Source organism: Plecotus auritus (genome assembly GCF_963455305.1).
Source record: "Plecotus auritus genome assembly, chromosome: 3".
NCBI lineage: Eukaryota > Metazoa > Chordata > Mammalia > Chiroptera > Vespertilionidae > Plecotus > Plecotus auritus.
In genome coordinates, this window is record NC_137772.1 from 43,158,588 (window position 1) to 43,180,506 (window position 21,919).

At 41.8% G+C, this 21,919-nt stretch overlaps 1 protein-coding gene across 2 annotated transcripts in view; it reads left to right on the forward strand.

Annotated features, from left to right (window-relative positions):
• Positions 1-9,584, forward strand: part of SLC15A1 (solute carrier family 15 member 1) — a 46,131-nt gene extending 36,547 nt beyond the window's left edge. For both annotated transcript variants that reach the window (XM_080659666.1, XM_080659665.1), the window contains 6 exons: positions 807-856; positions 5,230-5,337; positions 5,459-5,564; positions 6,459-6,602; positions 7,693-7,800; positions 8,766-9,584. In XM_080659666.1, coding sequence (XP_080515792.1) covers positions 807-856; positions 5,230-5,337; positions 5,459-5,564; positions 6,459-6,602; positions 7,693-7,800; positions 8,766-8,960 — 711 coding nt within the window. In that variant the 3' untranslated portion in view covers positions 8,961-9,584. The remainder of the gene's footprint in view (positions 1-806; positions 857-5,229; positions 5,338-5,458; positions 5,565-6,458; positions 6,603-7,692; positions 7,801-8,765) is intronic.
• The last annotated feature ends 12,335 nt before the right edge of the window (positions 9,585-21,919 follow it).

The following is a 21,919-nucleotide window of genomic DNA, read 5'->3' on the forward strand; positions in this document are numbered from 1 at the left end:
GGGTTTGATCACCTGTCGGGGCATGTATGGGAGGCACCCTTTTAATGTTCCTCTCTTCTCTCTCTCTCTCTCTCTCTCTCTCTCTCTCTTTCTCTCTCTTTCTCTCAAATCAATAGAAATGTGTCCTCGGGTGAGGCTTTTTTTTAAAAAAGAGAAACTTTGAGCATGGTGTGTGTGTGTGTGTGTGTATGTGTATACATATACATAAGTCACACAGAGTATGTGTGTGCATTCTCAGTGACTTTTTGAAATAAAGTTTAAAATATGTCTTTAATTGTATTAATTTTAAAACCTTGCCCTGAGTAATTGAGAAATTGGTACAGTTTCTGTAAAAAGTATAGTGAATATATCAGGTAAAAGCAATAAAAATACACATAAAATATATCATGACAAAGTATAGGATCTAGATATGCCATTTAGCATATAAAGAAGCTGTGAAGGTGTCATTGAACTAAATGAGGGAGTTGTGGATATTCTGCAAGGTGAATGTAAGTGAGCTTCTATAGAACTGCAATATTGAATTAAGACTTCTGAGTCATGTGTTTAATTAGGGAGCTGTTGAATGGATTGTTCGGAATTCTTGGAGCACAGTGTTCTGCAGAACCACTGGAAAGCAAGCATCAAAATTTGTAGAGATACATGTTAACTTCAAGGAAAGCTAGGGCTGAAGGATGGAGCCCTGCAGATGTAATCACTATGCACTTAGCTCCCAGGATAAATGTCAACATCATTCTTCTTCTCAGAGGCTGAAATGGTCATCTAAATGTATTCTAATGGGTTCGATTTTAACACGTTTTCTTTCTCAGATAAAGGATGGCCTTAACCAGAAGCCAGAAAAAGGACAAAATGGAGTCAGGTATGTGTATGTCTTTAAAAATTAAGTTGTATCAGCTTATTATGGAAGCAATGTATACCCATAGTAATGTCCAACTGTAACAAGTATATAAAATGAGAATATGAGTTTATCCCAAGAGGGTATGCTGGTTCATTATTTTTTTTAAAAAAAATTAACCAATATAATTCATTATCTTAAAAACTAGAGAGGAAAATCCATAAAACCATATCAATTGATGCAGAAAAATAGCATTTGATAAAATTCAGTATCCATTTCTGAGAAAAATTCCCAGCAAACTAGTAATTGAAGGGAACTTTCTTACTCAGAAAAAGGATATCTTTAAAAAATCCCCAGGCTACCATTATACTTAGCGGTCAGAATCAAAGTGATCTCCCCATAAGAACAGAAACAAGGTAAGATCATCTATTTTCTTTACTTATATTCAACATCCTTCCAGAGGCTAATGCAATAAGACAAGAAAAATAAGTAAAAATATCTAGATTGAAAAGGAAGAAATAAAACTCGCTACTCACAGATGGCATAATTATCTGCCTAGAACATCCCAAGAACTCTACAAGAAAATCTCATGGAATCAATAAGTGAGTTTAGAAAGAGTCCAAGGTACAAGGCCAACCACAAAACAAACATATTTCTATACACCAGCAGTGAACAATTGGAAACTGAAACTTTAAATAACATTTACAGTAGCTCCAAAATAAGGTGAAATACTAGTTTTAAATCTAAGGAAACATAAATAAGATTTGAGAGTTGAAGCTACAAAAGGCTTAGGAAAGAAATCAGTGAAGAGCTAAATAAATGGAAAGATATACTGGGTTCATTGATTAGAATACTTAACGTTGTAAAGATATCAGTTCTCCCCAAATTGATCTGAGGTTTATTGAAATTCTTATCAAAATCATAGTATTATTTTTCATTTATTTTTTCCAGTTTTATTGAGTTATAACTGACAGTGTTGTATATATATATATTTAAAGTATACAATATCATGATTTAATATATGTATACAATGTGAAGTATTTCCACAATTAAGTTAACACATCCATTACCTCACAGTTACCTTTATTGTGATAAGAATGCTTAGGAGCTAATCTCTTAGCAAATTTCAAGTATATAATACAGTATTATTACCTATAGTCACCATGTCATATATTAGATCCTCAGAACTTATTCATCTTAGAACTAAAAGTTCATACCCTTTACTGAACATCTCCTCATTTCCCACTCCCTTGTCCCTGGCAACCACCATTCTACTCTCTATTCTATGAGTTCAGTATTTTTTTGTTGTTGTTTTTTTTTTTAGATTCCACATATAAATGATATCATACAGTACTTGTCTTTCTCTGACTAATTTATATCACTTAGCATAAGCCCTCCAGATCCATCCAGGCTGTCACAATGGCAGGATTTTCCTCTTTTTATGGCTGATTCATGCTCCATTAGATATAACATATATTATATACATAATGAAAACTTTCATATGTATGAAAATATTGATAAGTCAGATTTTACCCTAACTAAAAACATTTGTCCTATAAATCTCACTGTTAAGAGAATAAAAGGATAATCTACATATTGGTAGAAAATATTTACAAATCACATATCTGGCATAGAATTTGTATCTAGAATATATAAATTACTCTCAAGACTTAATAATAAGAAAATAACCCAGTTACAAAACAGAGCAAAGGATTTTAACAGACATCTCAGCAGAAAAGATATACTAATGGCAAAGAAACACATGAAAGATGTTCAATATCATTGGCCACTAAGGGAATATAAATTGAAACCACAGTGAGTTCATGACACCTATTGGATGGCTATAACATATTTTTAAACTGACGATGAATTAAGGCCACCCTAATTAATTTTACCTCTTTAAAGATCCTATCTTCTAATACAGTCACATGATAGGTACAGAAATCGTTCATGTAGATAATGTGATTGTATGCTTCCTTAGTTTCTAAAAAAAATCTCAAACTTAAAATTTGAAAAAAAGCTATGCAAAGGTCTGGCTGTAAGTTCAGTTTATTTCAACCCTGTCATACTGATAAAAATACTTTAAGGAGGAAATGAGAGAGAGGCATAGTGGCCTTAAGTAGATTTAAAAAGAAACCTTCATTTAAAAAGTTGTGAAGGTTTTACTAAAGATACTGGAACAACTGGAAATTCACATGCAAAAGACTGAAGTTAGTCCTTCCCGACCTGATACCATAAACAAAAATCAATGGGTCATAAACCTAACATGATGAAAACAATAAAATTTATAGAAGACTAACAGGCGTAAATGTTTGTGACCTTGGGTTAGGTAATGGCCTTTTAGGTATGAAACTAAAAGCACAAGCAACAAAATAAAATAATAATAACTTGGGTTTCATCAAAATTGAAAACTTTTGTGTTACAAGTGATATCGTCAGAAAAGTGAAAAGACAATTCACAGAATTAGTGAATATGTCTGCAAATCATGTATCTGATGAGATATATTCTGAATATTTAAAGAATTATTACAAGTCAGTAATAATATGACAGATAACCCAGTTTTTTAAAGGGACGAATATTTGAATTGAAATTTTTCCAAAGAAAATATACAGATGCCCAAAAGCCCATGAAAAGGCTCTCAACATTATTAGTCATTAAGGAATTAAGGTGATTTGACTAATGAAAATCAAAACCACAATGAGATTTCACACTCACTGGGCTCTGACAAATACAGACAATAATAAACTGCTGGTGTAAATGTAAAATGAAGCAGCCACTTTGAAAAACCGTTCTTTAAAAGGTTTAACATGGAGTTACCATATGATCCTAGGTATATGCCCCAAAAAAATGAAAACATATGTCTACCCAAAAGCCTGTAGATGAATGTTCATAGAAGCATTACTCACAATGGACCAAATGTGGAAATAAATGCCCAAACTGATAAATAAACTGTGGTCTACCCATTCAATGAAATATTACTTAGTCATAAAAAGGAATGAAGTACTGATATATGCTACGTAACATGCATGCACCTTAAAAACATTATGCTAAGTGAAAGAAGCCAACTGGAAATACCCCATCTTATATGATTCCATTTACATGAAATGGCAGGCAAATCTATAGAGACAGCAGATTAGTGGTTGCCAGGGACTGAGCAGGGGCAAAGGGAGTCACTGCTAATGGGTACTGAGTTTCTCTGGAGTGATGAGAATTAGATTATTATGATGGTTACACAACCCTGTGGACATACTAAAGCCACTGAATTGTACTCTTTAAATTGGCCTGAATTTTGGTGGTATAGAAATTTATTCACAAAGACATTTTTTTTAAAAAATGAGAAGGACCCAGTCTCAGCACCTTGGTTATTCTTGAAGGAACTGATCCCATCTTGTCATTTTCTCAGCTGGTTCCCATTCTCCATACCTCGTTCCATATTCACTTTGTAGCCTTTGATCCTGGCACTTCTGAGAGGCCCAAGCTGCCTTGAGCCTAGGACTGGCTGTGTCTGATCAAAGCTGGTAGAGCTCAGTAAATCATGGGTCTGGACTCTCCTCACCCTTCAAAACACTCAGTGTGTTTGCTGCTTATGCTCAACTATTTTCTATCTTTTCTATGTGTTTTCATGTAAAAACGCATCTGATATGTAGGATGTTGCATTTTTTTAGATTATGTTCATTCTTTTTGGTATTTTATACCAGCCTGAGGCATATGTCAAGCAGGTAATAGTACCCTAGTACTCTTGTCTGAGGGTGGGATTTATTCAGAGCCTTATAAGTTATAAAGCCAGGATCCAGGCCCAAGGGTCTACTTCCTAACTTCATATTCTGCCCACTGTCTCGCTTTTGAATGGTTCATCTTAATCTTTGATAAAAGCAGCTTTGACAATTTGGAGCAGTATTCATTCTACCTATTAGGCTCCTGGTGATACACCAGGTTCCATTTTCTTTATTAATCACCTATCAAACTACATCAAGTGGAATGCCTAAGGTTGTCAGGCCTGAGTTTAATTCATACGTTCTCAGCAACTTCTGCTTCTGGTCTTTCACCACATTAGCTCTAAAGCTTCTGAAGCAAGGAACGCAAAGGCATAACTACCTTCTTAAAGGGGAAGGGATCGGCACCTAGTTCAGCCTGTACCTAATATCCCAAACATCACTGAAATAGTTCCTAGTCACAACGTACTTAGAACAGTTCCTGGCATTTAACTGTATTAAATAAATTGCTTTAGGTGTGTCCTCATGAGTGGGTGAGCCTGGGATTGCTTACCTTCTGCCTTTACTCTAGACATCTTCAGTTCCCGCTGACAGGGAGCATAGCCCAGCTTCAGGTGCAAATCCTGTGACTGAGAGCAAATCATTCCCTAGTGCAGCCACAAGAAAGATGGTTTTCTGTTTCAGATTTGTCAATGCTTTTGGTGGAAGCTTCAACGTCACAGTGGATGGGATCCTATATGAAGACATTACCAGTTATAATGTCAGCACATATAAGTTTTTTTCTTACGGCACGTAAGTACCTATACTGAATACTTTGTTCCAAAGTTTATGGATTCCAAGTCTCATTCTTTAAACAGTACGTTGAAACTTTTAATACCCAGAATGTAACATATATTATTCTTTCTTTCCATAGAAAAAACATCACACTAAGCTCAGCAGAGATTCCAGGAGGCTGCAATAACTCTTTTAAATCATCCGACTTTGGATTCGGTAGTGCATATACCTACGTAATCACCAAGGTTAGGAGCCCATTCCATCAAGCCAGAAGTGCTACTCAAACCGTCTTCATCTGAGTCTCGCAGACACTTAGAACACAGTCATGTTTTAACCAGAGTGATATTAGGATCTGTATTTTTAAATGGGCTTAGAATTAATCAAGTTCACCACCAAGTCTTTAACTTGTCATTCACTTAAGTTCACTGTTAGAATAACATTGAGCTGACTGACTTACTCTCACCAAAACTTCACGTTGACCAGTATCTGATGCTCTTAGTGCACAGAGATGGCAATCTTTGAAACAAATCTGACTCCCAATCTACTCTTATTTAAAGGGAATACACTAGGGAACATATTTTCAAATTCCACCATAGCTATCTCATCATGAGTACAAATTGCAATGCTACATATTTACATTGAAAATGTGTACTTACTTGCCCTAGCCTGTTTTTCCCAATGGTTAGAGCATTGGCCTGCAGACAGAAGGGTTTCGGGTTCAATTCCAGTCAAGGGAACGTACCTCTGTTGTAGGTTTGATCCCCGAGCATGCGGGAGGCAACCAATCGATGTGTCTCTCTCACATCAATGTTTCTTTCTCTCTGTCTTTCCCCCTCCCTTCTACTCTCTCTAAAATTCAATGGGAAAAACATATCTTCAGGTGAGGATTAGTAAATAAATAAATAAACATAGATAGATAGATAGATAGATAGATAGATAGATAGATAGATAGATGGATAGATGGATGGATGGATGGATAGATAGATGAAAATTTAAAGAAAAGAAAATGTGTACTTACTTGGTAAATCATTTGATGTAACTCTAGAAGTCAAAACTTAATTTTCCAATTTGAGCAATTTTTACTTTAGCAGCAATCTTGATTTTCATTTCTTTTTCTCACTTTTGCCTTATTGGTTTAGAGTAATGGATGCCCTAAACTGAATGCATTTGAAGATATTTCACCCAACACAGTTAACATGGCCCTGCAAATCCCACAGTATTTCCTCATGACCTGCGGCGAGGTGGTTTTCTCTGTCACCGGACTGGAGTTCTCATACTCTCAGGTTTCTTGTTCATTTTTTTACCACCCTTCCTCTACCCTGCCTTCAAAACACTGCTGGGACTTCATTTAAATCTGTGTTAGCTATATATTGATAGTTCAGAAAAGCTCTAGAAAGCATTATGGTATATTCCACCAAACCAGGTTTTGAGGTCACCATGCCTTGTCTTTATTGACTGATAGCATTACTGTTTAGCTTTGTGAGTGTGTATATCATCTGTGTCTCTATTCCCACAGTCATACTCAGAGGTCTATAGTCCTAAGTAGGAAAAACTATATTAACCATGGTCACCAGGGTCATGAGAGTCAGGGGGCTCTTCTTCCTGAAACAAACAAATGGTATCAATGATTCATAGCAGTGCTCACTTCCAGGCCTGTGTCCTCATTATCTATATGGTTCAGTCATGGTCTCTCCGTAGCTCCTAGTCAACACACAGATTAGGGCCTAGCTTTTAAACATTAAAAAAAAAACATTGCTTAGTGTATATTACATTAATGAGGCAAAGTTTGCCGATACCTGACTCAGGGCTTAATTTCTGAATGATTTTATCAAAGCTACAGTTATAGTCATATATGCCCATCATATCTAGTACCTTCAAGTTTTGCAGTAACGATTGTAAATATGAACTGGATGATCCCTTTGTGTGGTGACCTCACAGGAGATGATATAACCTAGGTGACAGAAGTTAGAAGAGAGGCTTTGGTGACGTGGCAGAGAAGCTCACAGGAGAGCAATCTTGCCTCCCAGAGTGCATCCTCCATGGGGGAAGTGGGGGCGCGAAGGTGTTCCGGATGGCTTTGCCTGGAAGCCCTTCTGTAGAAATAGGATCCATTCACCTGTAGCTTTGTCTGTCTAACTAGGATGGCAACTTTGCAAGTACGGGGAGAGTGAAAAACAAGGGTTCCTTGTATGTTCATGCCACTTGAAGATTTGGGGTATCTTGCTACCCAAGCAATTATCCCTTTTACATTCAAACCAGCCTGACCTTTAATGTGCACTTTTAGGGTGACTGCTTACATAAAGGAATCACTGGTTGTGTTCTCTTGCTGAGGTTGAGATCCAGGTTGGCATTCTCTTTGCTCTGCTTCCTCAGGCTCCTTCCAACATGAAATCGGTGCTGCAAGCAGGGTGGCTGCTGACAGTGGCTGTGGGCAACATCATCGTGCTCATCGTGGCAGGAGCAGGCCAGTTCAAGGAACAGGTAGGGGTGGGAGAGGAGAGCTACCTTTGTCTCATCTATCATGCTGACCCTTCCCAGCCATCTTCATATACACGGTCATCTCAGTGAGTGGCTGAATAAAACTGCCAGACCGGCCAGATGGGGCGGTTACCAAATGGTCTTATGGCCAAGTATGTGCTGATTCTTCTCACTTCCACTGGGTGTTATACAGTTGAAAAGTAACAACCAAAATAACCAGATTGAGTTAACATACATACACCCTGATACCGTTTACTATCAAAGAAAAGGTCTTTCCTGGCTTCAGTGAATGCAACGTAATGGCCCCAAACTAGGCATGTTATCCAGAAACTGGCATTATTCCTAAAGTTAAAGGCATCCTAAAGTGGTTGTAATTTCTCCGACTAAAATAAAGTAAGGGCTTTCTATGATACTAGTAAACTCTCTCCTTCAGCACATCAGCATATCCTCATGAGGGGGTTGTCCCTTACCCTGCCCCATCAGTTTCATTACTTCCCCTACCAGGTCCCCTCAGAGCATGCGCTATTGCTACATGCTTATGGGCTCAAGGTACTGCAAAGGATAGCATGGGGCTCTTCCCTTCAAACAGTTCAGCATATTCTTTCTCTTTCAAGAGTACTGCCTGGTGTTGCTTTGGTCTCCCAGAGCCCAGCTATGTGCCTTACGACTTGGGTTTTTCAGAAATCTTTCCTCATCTTCCCAAAGTCTTGTGTTTCTACTTTCCAGTGCTGTAAGAAAGAATGTTATCTTGATACTTGAGCATTCATGAAAGCTGGCCCTTCTGTATCTGTGGCAATTACTGACGGTTCTATATCTATGGCAGAAGCCTACCAATGTTCCCTAACAATTTAATGTCAAAGTACCTTCCATCTGGGCATAGTAAGAAAATATACATGTGCTATATTCACTACTATAACTGAGATTGTTTTTGTTTTTGTTTTCCTGCTCCAACTCCAATTTCTTCAAAGTGGGCCGAGTACGTTCTGTTCGCTTCGTTGCTTCTGGTTGTCTGCATAATCTTTGCCATCATGGCTCGATTCTATACTTACATCAATCCAGCAGAAATTGAAGCTCAGTTTGACCAGGATGAAAAAAAGAAGAAGCCAGAAAACATATATGCCGAAATAGATCCCGCCTCACAGACATTGCAGACAAAGATGTGAATGTCAGGAAGCCAGAGGAGGATGAACTGGGCCCAGAGTATGCCCTGACTTGTGTCTCAGGCGGCAGGACGCTGTTGGATGGCCCCTAATGGGGAAGATACCAGCATTATGAACCAGGCCAAGAAAGCAATTTTCCAAGCAGCCCTCGGTGAACCTAAAACTCTGGAGGAAGTCTTTTTTTTTTTTTTTTAACAGAAATCTTATTTAAAGTATGCATGCGTGCACATACACATTTTTACAGCACTATGAGCATTCCCTTCATTCAGCTCTTTTCCTGTCACACAAATGAAGTTATTTGGGACTAACTTAATTGTTGGAAAAAATGACCAAGTTCCATATGGTTTGCATTCTAACACTATATGAAAACAATGTTAAACGAGTCCAGAGACAATGTGAAAGTGAATTTATAGGCTTACGGATGGTATATAATAAGCTAGTATTAACTGATACCTTTACCTTTTGTTTTTTTGTTTTGTTTTGTTTTGTTTTTTCAGTCCCTACCTCTTTTTAAATTATGTGTAACTTAAAAAACCACTCAGGTACAAGTCAATAATGATTTTTAGAGTCTCAATGGTATGAAATAAATTCCTGTTCTTAAGAATAAATCTCTGCATGTCTTTTGGTAGAGCAATTCTTAACATGTTTCCTGATTATCAAAGCTGGACACAGTTAAAATTTCATCAGAGGTTGATAAAAGCATGAACAAAAGAAATGCCCACATTAATACATGAAAGGAACATGAAATATGGAGGTTTGTTTCTTCCTCGTTTTATTCTCCCCAGGGATATGAAATTCGTGCCCGGTGTGGGGGGTCCTTCAGCCCGGCCTGCACCCTCTCCAATCCGGGACCCCTCGGGGGATGTCCAACTGCCGGTTTCACAATCCAGGACCGCTGGCTCCTAACCGCTCACCTGCTTGCCTTCCTGATCGCCCCTCACCACTCCACCTGCCTGGTCACCCCTAACTGCCCTCCCCTGCCAGCCGGGTCGCCCCTAACTGCTCTCCCCTGCTGGCCTGGTCACCCCTAACCACCTCTGCCTCGGCCCCTGCCACCATGGCTTTGTCTGGAAGGATCTCCAGAAGATGTCCCGTCTAATTAGCATATTACCCTTTTATTAGTGTGTGTGTATATATATATATATATATATATATATATATATACACACACACACACATATATATATATATTCCTCTTTTATTACTAAGATCTTTCTATGTACATATTTTTGTACCATCTCAAAGTGATTTTCTCAATACTAAAGCATTTTTCTGCTTAAATAAAAATTCTTCTAAACCATTATAAACACTGAATGCCTAATTCATTCTATAGATACATTTCATTTAACCATTCCCAGGTTTCAGACCCAAAACAAGTCTACATTAGCGCTCTTATAAAAACAAGCCACTGTTCTTAGACAAACTTGTACACAGCCCTGAATGCTGGAACTGGTTCCTGGATTGCCAAGAAGGGCCCATGCTGGACCTCTGAGATGTTTCATGCACATGCTTGTCATTGCACTGTGGACACAGAATGAAGCTGGTGGGGGAAGAGGGGCGGGGGGGGGCTCAAAATCCAGAAAGAAATGCACATGAGATGATCACACCTCACTGAAGACCTTCTCCACCCTTAGGATCAAGTGCTCATTCCTTAACTGGGGCCCATGAGGCTCCCTTTTCTCTGGACATAGCTCTCTGCTCTCTGCTCACTCTGATCTAACCAACAGTGAGTTTCTTCAAGTTCCTGGAATGCATCAGGTTCTCACTTCCAGGTCAAAGGCTAAAAAAAAATCAAATCCTGAGACACTTATTCTCTACCTACTGTTCACTCAACCTCTCCATCTGACTTGGTCCTCTTCATTTTCAGGATTCAGACTACTTCCTCCAAGAGTTTTCCTGCCCCCATTCCCCTGCATTGGGTTGTGTCTCCTTTGAGGTCTCTCCCAACACACACCCTCACTGTATTGTAATTATCTAGCTTTCCATAGACCGAAGCTTTCTGCATGCACTCTGTTCTGCTTTCATTCTCCAGAACACAGTAGGCCTCTACGTGTTAAATAAATGTGAACCTTGGGCTGGAGGAATGAGATGGAAGAGATGAAGAACTTAACATTCAGTAGTGATTTGAATGAGCCTAATTAATGAAGTCTAGTGTGAAAGACTAGGTACTAGTGTACAGGATGGCTAATTTTGCCTCTCTGATGATTTCTACTCTCTAACTTCTATTTTATGCCTTTGAGGGGGGAAGACAACAGTGATGAGCATTCAATTTTCATTACTTCCCTTGTCAGTAATCGAAAGATATGCTACTTCTAACTCTTCTTGCAGCCTAAGGGTAACCTTGGGAACCTCTGGTTCTCTTAGATCTCATTTTCTTCTATGAAACAGAGAGAACTCTAGATGATCTGAGTTTCAAAAATCCTTTGTTTGAGGGTGTCTGGCACACAATGGGCTTCCAAATATTTGAATGAAGACCCGCCCCTGTATGGACTCTGATGTTAACACTATAGAGTGCTTTGCATATGGATGGAAATGACTCCTACCTCATCTTCATAGGCCTTTAAACGATATGATAAAAGCACAGAGGAGAACTGGGGCACTTGGGTCATGAGGGTAGAGTTTTCAGAGTAATCTTCCCTCTGGCTATTATTTGACCACTTCCAAGCATAATTAAGACTGATGGGTGCCAACATGGGTGTTCTAGATGTGAGACATAAGACAATGGCAAATGTCATGTGGTAGGGGTGGCAGAGGGGACGCGTGAGGCCAGGTCAATAACTTCTGGTCTTCTTCCCTTTCCTCAGCCCCCATTTTTTTGTGTTTGATGCCTTTCTCTAAGTTCTGGGCTGATCAGTGTAAAACAAAACTAGTACATTTGAAAGACTGGCTGACGGTTGAAGTACAATTCAACATGGAAATACTTTCATTGAAAATAGCAGGGCTTCATTGTTTATACCAAAAAGCCAGAACATTGTGAGAAGTGTTTAATAATGTTCATATGAGTTGTTTTCATATCAACCTGTTCTTGTTTTGTTTCCACATTTCTCTATAAGGTGTTTTTTTTTTAATTTTGTGGATGTTCTTTAGTTCTTTCCAGGTAATAAAATATTTGTTTTGCAGTCTATCTTAGACTTCATAAAATGACTTTATTAAATGTATGTTCAAGTTTGATTTTTGTTGACATTTTAGCCATAGATTTTGTCATGCATTCTGGGATTTTTTTTTTTTTTTTGCAGCTTCATTTTTTTAATGACAAACAATAGTAGTTAACACTTATTGGATAATGAGTATGTGTAGATAGCATGTTATGCACCCTGTTGCATGAAGTTTACAATCATATAACCCTTGTAACAGCTCTATAATGTAGATCACTATCATTATTATTATCCCCATTCCACAGAGGAGAAAGCAGGCACAGAGAAACCAAGTAGCGTCTGGCTCCTGAGCCCAGGCCAGTCACTACACAAACTCGCCTCTTGATGCCAATGTTTAATTGCCAGTGTGGATTAACCCCATTGTATCCTCTTACACTTAGGAAGGTCTTATTACCCCTGTTTTAAAGATATGAAAACTGAGAAATACCTAGCTTAAGCAATTTACCTAAAGCCATATACCTAGTAGTTGGCTGAGGCAAAATTTGAACCGAAGCATGTCTGAACAGAAAGGCCTGTCTCTTAACCACCAGGCTATACTGTCTCCTTTCACACAGTGAAAGGCAAACATGATGGTGAGAGTGATGTAAAGGGGCCAAGAGCAAAATGGATGCTGGACGGCCTCAGAGAGGCGAAGGGTCCACTTGAAACCCAGGGCGGACACCCCAGGGCTGGCCTAGAAGGACAAGAGGGGCTGTGTGTAGGGAGGAGAGGCTGGTAAGTCCTGTTCTCAAAGGATTAAACAGAAAAGATTCAACACATTTACCACCTTAGAAGGAGCCAGGGCCTCCTGTAAAAACCTCATGATGTCCTGACAATGCTGGAGCCCCGCCCCCACGGATCTGAGGTTTGCTCGTCCCCGCTGCCAATGGGAGTCCCAGTGTTGGCTCCTTAAAGGTTGTGGTGATTCGCTCTGAGGCTTGCCATGCAGAAGCCAGTGTCTCACCTTGAGGGGCAGCTGGCTCGAGGGGCAGGGGTGGGTGTGAGGAGGAGTGGCCCGTGGCAGTGCAAGAGAAGAAAGGAGGCAGGAAGTCACCACACAGGACAGCAGAGAAGTGCAGAGAGAACTCTAGATGATCTGAGTTTCAAAAATCCTTTGTTTGAGGGTGTCTGGCACACAATGGGCTTCCAAATATTTGAATGAAGACCCGCCCCTGTATGGACTCTGATGTTAACACTATAGAGTGCTTTGCATATGGATGGAAATGACTCCTACCTCATCTTCATAGGCCTTTAAAAGATATGATAAAAGGACAGAGGAGAACTGGGGCACTTGGGTCATGAGGGTAGAGTTTTCAGAGTAATCTTCCCTCTGGCTATTATTTGACCACTTCCAAGCATAATTAAGACTGATAGGTGCCAACATGGGTGTTCTAGATGTGAGACATAAGACAATGGCAAATGTCATGGGGTAGGGGTGGCAATTTTTAATTGTGGTGAAATATACATTAAAAAATTGACCATGTAGCCATTTTTTCAGTGTGCAGTTCAGTGGCATTAAGAGCCTTCACGTTGCTATGCAACCATCGCCTCCATCCATCTCCAGAACTGTTTTCATCTTGCAAACCTGAAACTTCATACCAACTGCCATTCATTGTGCACGGCGCCCCCCACCCCCCACCCCGTCCCGACCCCGACCCCGACCCCCGGGCCTCCAGAGAAACGAGAAGCATTTCTCCTTCCAGTTACCTTCATCGTGTGATGTCAGAGGGAGCCCTGTGCATCAGGGGCCCCATCTCCAACCTGATCAAAGGCAATAAACAGGAGAGAGCCCAGGCCTCTTGGGGCCCCAGGTATGTCAGTAAAGACCCGAGTTTACTCCATCCACTGCCGTGTGACCAGGATGGCTGTCCATCCACTTTCCTGTATTCTACTAACCTCTGGCAATTAAAGCCACCAGAGGTTTTATTGATGTAACATCTGGCTTGTTCTAAGGAGACTTGCAGAATCCATACATGTGTTTAAAGACTCCAAAGGAACGTGGGTCATCTGCTAGGTCACCATTCTGTTGACCCTGGAACAACGAGCCTTTGTACTTTTAAGGCTGAATGTTCTGGAGGCCAGTGTGGAGCCCTATGAGCTTCCTATTTGTGGGGGAGGCAGAGGATTGGTCCCCTCTGCAGGCTGCTGTGCCTGGGCACTGCCTCATCCTACGCACTAGGTCAATGAAGTTTCCCGTAGGTTTCCATTTCATAGGAAGCTCCTACAACACTCTCTTCTCTCTCCCCGCCGCCCCATCATCCCCCCGCTTCCCCAGGAAAGAGAGATGGGGTTGCCGGAATTCTGCCTGACGGCTTTCCCCAGCTTTGCAGTTGTCAGCAAAAGATGCCTAGAGCCCCTCCTTCCCTAAACTGTGCCTTTGGACAGAGATGACATTCTCTGCTGCCCCCTGCTGTTCAGCCCAGATTTTAGTCTTTGGTAAGACTGACCTTCAAACAAACTTCAGGAGGTCACTAGTCTTTCCTATGTCTTGGTTTGGTTTACAAGCCTGGAAAGAACCCTTTGTACAGGAAATACCTCAGACATATTGTGGGTTTGGTTCCAGACCTCCGCAATAAAGCAGGCATCGCAATAAAGCGAGCCAGGGTCTTATTGCTTTCAGTTCGTAAAAACTGCAACTTCCGTGAAGCACAATAAAGCGAAGCCCAATAAAACAAGGTAATCCTGTATGTCTCCCTCAGCTACTAAAAGTCGCAGCCCATGTGTGTCCAATAAGTATTAAGGCCCCGCAGCAGGCATGCTGGGAGCGAGGGAGTGAGCAAGCTCTCGTGATGGAATCGTCGTCCTCGTAAGAAGAGGAAAGGAGCTCCCCCGTCGCCCCACAGTGAGAAGACCGCAGCCTACAAGCCAGGAAGAGAGTCCCACCAGAAACCAACCCTGATGGCATCTTGGACTCCAGCCTCCAGAACTGTGAGAATATTAATTTCCTTTGCGTTGTTTAAGCCCCCCAGGCTGTGATGTAGTGATAATGGCAGCCTGATATGACTAATACAGGGACCAACTGTCCCCATTTGTCAGGGGCTGAGGGAGCTCCAGGGACAGTGCTGAGCAAACCAGGATGAGCTTATGAACCCAAATTTATGAACGGATGTATGTAAAGTGCTTGGGCTTCCTACAGCGCACGGCATATAGAAAGTGCTCTATAAGTGCTGGCAATTACCTCATGCCTCCAACAACTATTTAGTAACCTGCTCTGTGCTAAATGTGGTTTAATACACAGGGCGTACAAAATAGATAAAGCCTGCCCTTGTGGAGTTTACAGGAATTTATAATCAGGATCTGGCTGCGACTGGTTGATAATGGGGGCTGTGTCAGGATGGAAGGACAAAGTTCGGACGGGGTTGGGCCCTGGGAGGTGGCCCTTCGGCACTGCTCTTAGCTGTCACCCTGCAGAAGTCACCAAAGGAGCCAGACACCTCAGTTGTTTCACGTTTCTAAAAAATGGAAGCCCGAGAAGCTGGGTAGCGCCAGGGCCTGGTCAAATGATCACAGGTGTTTTGCCAAATGGCTCTGGGCCAGCCCAGCTGCCCCGAAGTTTCCTTTTGACTAAGCGGGTTCATCACACAGCCTGGAAATTCCCCATCTTGGCCACAAGACAGCAGAAGAGAACATGTTTTGGAAAATGTGGTGCCAACCAAAGGCTTTTGTAAATGTCAGAAACGTCTTACCAGGAATTTCTCGTGAATGCACATCAGAAGGCCTCATCAGATACTGAGTATTTATATATATATCTAAAAGTTTCTTGGGACTGGCGATTAGTGCACTTCTATTCTCTATGGGACTCGGACACAAGTTCCAGCAGGGGTCACTGTTTCTCAGTGTGTCACCAGGCAGCATGTGGAACTACTGGCTTTATGAGATTTGGGAAAGAAACTCATATTTATCAAGCACTGCCTACATGCCAGAGTTTGCATTATTTTACATCTATCCTTGTCCACTCTTTATTCATTCAAAAATATTTATTAAGCTTCTACTGTTTACATGTATTTATGTAGGCCAGATGAACTAATAAATATATGTCAGGTGTCAATAAGTGCAATGAAGCAAAAATATGCAGAGTAAGGGGTGGTGAAGGCTGGTATTTTAGATGGGGTCACCGAGGAGGTCTTCTCAGAGGTGACATTTGAGCAGAGACCTGAATGGAGTATGGGAGCAAGACAGGCAAATGCCTAGGGGAAGGCCTAACTGGTTTGGGACAGTGGATAGAGCATTGGCTTGTGGACTGAAGGGTCCCAGGTTTGATTCCAGTCAAGGGCACATACCTGGGTTAGAGTTTTATAAGATCAATCCCCAGTAGGGGGCATGCAGAAGGCAGCTGATCAATGATTCTCTCTCATCATTGATATTTCTTTTTTTTAACATTTAATCACCTTTATTTACTAGAAGCCCGGTGCATAAAAATCATGCACTGGGGGGGGGGGGGTCCCCTCAGCACAGCCTGCACCCTCTCGCAGTCTGGGAGCCCTTGGGGGATGTCCGACTGCCACAGAGATGGGAGAGGCTCCTGCCACCGCTGCTGCACTCGCCAGCCGTGAGCCTGGCTTCTGGCTGAGTGGCGCTCCCTGTGTTGAGCATCTGCCCCTGGTGGTCAGTGCACGTCATAGCAACTGGTCATTAGCCTTTTATTATATAGGATTGTTTGTTTGTTTGTTTTTGTTAATCCCACCCAAGGATATTTCTCCATTGATTTTTAGAGAGAATGGAAGAAAGAGGGAAAGACAGAGAGAAACATCGATGTGAGAGAAACACATCGATTGGTTGCCTCCTGCAGGAGCCCTGACCAAGGCCTGGGCTGGGGAGGAGCCTGCAACCAAGGTACGTACCCCTAACCAGAATCAGACCCAGGACCCTTTGGTCTGCAGGCCAACGCTCTATCCATTGAGCTAGGGCTCATCATTGATGTTTCTATCTCTCTCTCCCTCTCTCTTTCTCTCTTAAATAATAAAAATCTATTTTTAAGAAAATGCCTAGGGGAATAACATTCCAGAAGGGGTCCTAAGAAGGGCAGATGTCCTGACATGGGAATTTGGTTGGTGTGTTTGAAAATAGCAAAGAGGCTCCTGTGTCCAGAGTGTAGTGAGCAAGGGATGAGAGAGTGGTGACCCAGATTGACCACGCAAAGCCTTGTGGGCCATATAGGGACCTTGGGTTTTGTCTTCTGCATGTTGGGAAGCTATCAGATCAGAGACTCTCAATACTGCCTGTTCATTAGAACCATGTGAGGAGCTCTAATTCCAATGCCTGGGCCTCGCCCTAGGGCCTGGAATCAGAACTCTGGGTTGCAGCTGGGCAGCCGGTTTTTCCTAAGTGCTCCCGGGGATTCTAAGAAGCAGCCACGGCTCAAAACCACAGCATGCGATATCATGTGTGAAACCAAAATAAAAACTGCAAAAACATAACGTGAACACTGTGGTTAAGATCATGTGCCTTTCTGGAAAGACAACTTTAGATCTAGTCAGTGCATGGAAATGAGGCCTGGGTCATGGAAGACAGCCCTTCAAAACGAAGCACTTTAAGGGGGAACTCCTGCCTCCCATCAACCCAGGTGAATCTTTACTGGGAAAATGCACTTTCTAAAGCATCAGAGTCGCTCAGTGCTGTGATGACTGGCGTAATAAGCATGGTGATAGAGCTAAGTACAGGCATATTTCCTTTCCTGTGTATTTTTCAGAATGTGAAGTTTAGATATAAATTTCTCCAAAGCAAGGTTTGGATATTCGTGGTGCCGTGGTTAATAACAAGCATAATGAGGTGCTGGTGGTCACATCTCCATAAAGTGTAAAACCTTCTCACATCCTTGCCCTTCCTTGTGGGCCTTTGCTCTTTCATCTGTCCACATCCGCATGTGATCGGCTGAAGGAATCTATGGAAATAAGGATGTTAATTGAATTGAGTGAGTGTGTTGACTTTGAGCTAGAGAAAAACATTGTATTGGGGGTCTCCTAAGCAGACATCAGTGGTGCTTGGGACCCTGGTACAGACGTGTGTAATTTTTAGATCATTTTCTCCAGCAAGGTCTGTCAGCCAAGACCTCTGCATAGAGGAAGTATGAATACCATATACACATGTCCTGCTTGGACCCTATTTTATTGCAAAATAAAGTGTGATGAGATTCCCTCCTGGCCTGAGTTGGGCTCCCATCTCTACCCTGGAAAGATAACCGATTACCAACAGGTTGGACATCCCTCCATTTGCTGGAACTCCCTCCAGGAGTTCTCCTGAACCCAACAAGCCCTCTTCTCGACCACCTCCTTCCTCACCTGACTCCTCCAATCGCCGCACCAGCCCTGGGCCCAGGAAGCCTTTAGATGTAGATGTTGACCTCTATGTTTCCCACATTTAGGCTGAAGGCTGAAATTCATGTGAATCAAATATCAGTTAAATGTAGCATTTAATAGAGATTAAATGAAACTTTTTGACTGGTCTCTGAAATTTCTACCTCCTTGCAACTAAACACACACACACACACACACACACACACACGCACGCACACACACACACACAACCCACAAAGAATAGTGCACCCTCAACAATGTGGTTTGGCAGCAGAGACAGGAAAGAGCATTCTGCTGGCCCCTCTTTGTTCCTCTCCAGAGCACCTAGCGAGGTGCAAAAGCACAGTACACGGTGGAGCGCTAGGCTTGCAGATCAGGTGCCCTTAATCAACAGCGGGGCAAGATCGCATGCCGAGTGGCTGGTCACCTGCTACCTCAGTCAGCTTCTCACTGGAGCTTTGGGTGCATGAAATCTCCCCACACCCACCCGAATCAAAGTCTTTGTTCAACCCAATCCATTCTTTCAAATACTCTGTATTGATGTAGTATATTTATTAAGTTAATTGCATCAGTGTTTTGATCAAATCATTATATGCCAAATCTAAGAAGGCAAAGATCTCTACAGGACTTGTTTTGAAAAAGAGCAGCCCTCAATCTTCCCTGCCCCACCCAATTCCCTCTCTCTAGGAACCATTTTGAATTGTTTCATCTGATTGTTGATCTCTAAGTAGCCTTCTTCGATAACTACTTGTTGGTTTCCAGTTTTAAACTTTCTGTATTAACTTCCTACTACAGAGGGTGAGAATTTGTTTCTTTGCACACAGCTGCCATTTACACCAGCTACAAATAAATGCACACATGTTTGTGTGGGGAGAGGGGTCCCCGTTCCCCAATATACCTATATAGTGATTTTTGTTAGATTAATATTCGCTGTCACATCATTATGCTCCTGTGAGCTCTGTTTTCACATAAGCCACATAGTGTACTACAACTTTTTTCTTCTCTGCACAATACCGTAGTTCGGTTTCCCTGGCATTCTGTTACAATTTTGCTTACTTTCTACATATTTTTACTAATTCAACCTCCAAATCTCCCTGGTTTAGTAAATCTCTCAGTATGATCACAGACACTAAATGTTCTATCCATTTCATTCATTCAACCATTTTCTTTTATTAGAGATGATTGTTAAAGCTTGGGACAGTGAAACAAGGAAGGGTTTAGGCTAAAAGAAGCAACAGGAAAGAGACGAGGCAGGGAAATGAGTGTAGGCTGGGCTGCTTTGGCTCACTAAGAAGTCAGAGAACAGGAGGCCTTGAGGACAGGTCCCGGGGGTTAGCCCTGGATGAATTGCTGCTGCCCATTGCTTCCTGGTTACAAGTCTCCAGGGGTCCCTGAGGGAGGGAGAGCACTTGTTGGCACCTTCGTTTTGAGGGTTTTAAAGGCTGGGAGTTTAGGGGAGGTCATTTCATCATTTTAAAGAGGTTTCGTCTAGAACCCTCTAAAGGCCAGGAGGATCCTTCTTGGGGTTTCCTTTACCTCTCTACTTTGTCACCTCCTGCATTGTCTATCCTATGTCACCTTTTTATTTATTTATTCCTTTTGTGTTCTTTTGGTTGGGTACTTTTCTGTAATATCTCCCTGGGAAATGGAATATGGAAGGTAAATTTTTTCTAGGGTCGTGCATGCATGAAAATGCTTTTATTCTCCCTTCGCATTTGATTGGCATGTGTATAGAATTCCAGGTGAATGCCATTTTCCCTGGGATTGTGAAAGCTGTCGTCTCTTTGTTTTCAGTGTCACTATTGAAAGCCCAAAACATTCTGATTATCAACATTTTGTATGAACACTTTTTTTTCTCTAGAAGCTGGTCAGATTGTTTCTTGGCTTCTAGTAATTGAAATTTCATGGTGATGTCTGCTGGTGTGGGTCCATTTTGTCTACTTTGCTGAATGCTCAGTGGACCTTTTTTATATGGGAACTCATGTCCTTTGAGTCTGGGCCATTTTCATGAATTTTAAAAAATTCTGTCTCTTCCATTTCCTGTTCTCTCTAGAACTCCCTGTTATTTAGATGTTATTCACTCCTGACCAGCCCTCTAATTTTCTTATCCTTTCTCTCCCAATTTTTTCTTTTTGTTTTACTTTTGAGATTTCTTCAACTTATTTTCCAAACTCTCTAATGTATTTTTTAAGTTTCTACCATCATGTCTTTAATCCAGAGTCTTTTTAATTCTGAATTGTTATTTATGGCAGTACCCAGCTTGTATATCCTGATGACAGCATCCTCTAGTCTAACCTTTACACTATTCCTGTGGGTGCTTTGTATAGTCTCTATTCCCTCCAAGTTGCTATTTTTCTGGCTTGCTTGTTTCTTACTGTTTTCCAAATAGTGCATTTACTCCAATGTCCTATGATTCTTAGCTGTCTGCTCAGAGTGAAGACGAGGGGTCTAAAAAGCCAATTGGAATCTCTATGCACAGGCCCGGAAGGTGGCACTTTTAGATCTGATTCCCTCCAGCTAATCCAGATGGGAGGATGAAAGTATGACTGTCCTGAGCTCCAGGTCGGGGAAGAGGAGGAAGAGCTTAGCATTCAGGGTGTACAGCTTCGTTTACACTCTGTTTGCCATCTAGTACCCTGCCCCCAATGGTGCCAGCTGTCTCCTGAGCCGGTGACCCTTGGTTTTACCCTCCCCAAAGACTGGCTGCCACCAAGGTGGTGGGGCAGGAAACGTTCTCAACTGTGCAAGGGCAGGAGGGCCTTTAAGGATCAAATTCCTGCTTGTTACTCCACCTTCCCCCTGCTTCCTAAGGTACCAGTGCTGCTGATCCCGAGGAAGGAGGTGGTGTGTGTGTGTGTGCGCGTGCAATCTGACTTGTTTTATGGCTTGCCTATAAAACAAGCTTTTGATCCAGCTTTCTGAAATCAGTTAAGTTACTTACCACTGCTTTTTGGCTTCCAAAATTGTCAATATTGTCTCCTCTCCAATTCTTGTGGGCTTATACATTTAAAGGAATATATTTTACCATCTTTGCCATCATTTAGTGAGCTTAAGGAGGAAGTAAATGTAAATGTTTATATTTCATTCTCATCTCTATCCAGAAGTCCCAGTGCAGCCTTCCTTATATTAAACATGCTTTCCGTCTCTACTCTTCCCAACAGTTTGCTCAAAAGCTTGGGAAAGCTGCCTTTCCCTCCAGGTGTAGCTTGCCAACCTGTCCTTCCCAAACCCAAAGCCGTCTGATGGACCCCGCAGAGGCCAGCCGGCTACCTGCTCTCCTTCCCTAGGGGTCTCAAGCCATAAGCCAGAGTACAGCACGCAGTCAGGACAGCAGGCAGGACAGTGGGGCTAGACACCGGGGATCTGGAAGAGGAGACATGGTCCCCATCACCTTCCTCACTGAGAACCAGGCGGCCTCAGATTCTCATGCGGCCACCTTGCATCCAGGACACTTGTTTTCTGATTGGTGTTTCATTTTTTCCCATCTGCTTAGTCATTTAGAAACAGGAAAAACCCCAGCCGTGTACTTGCCTTT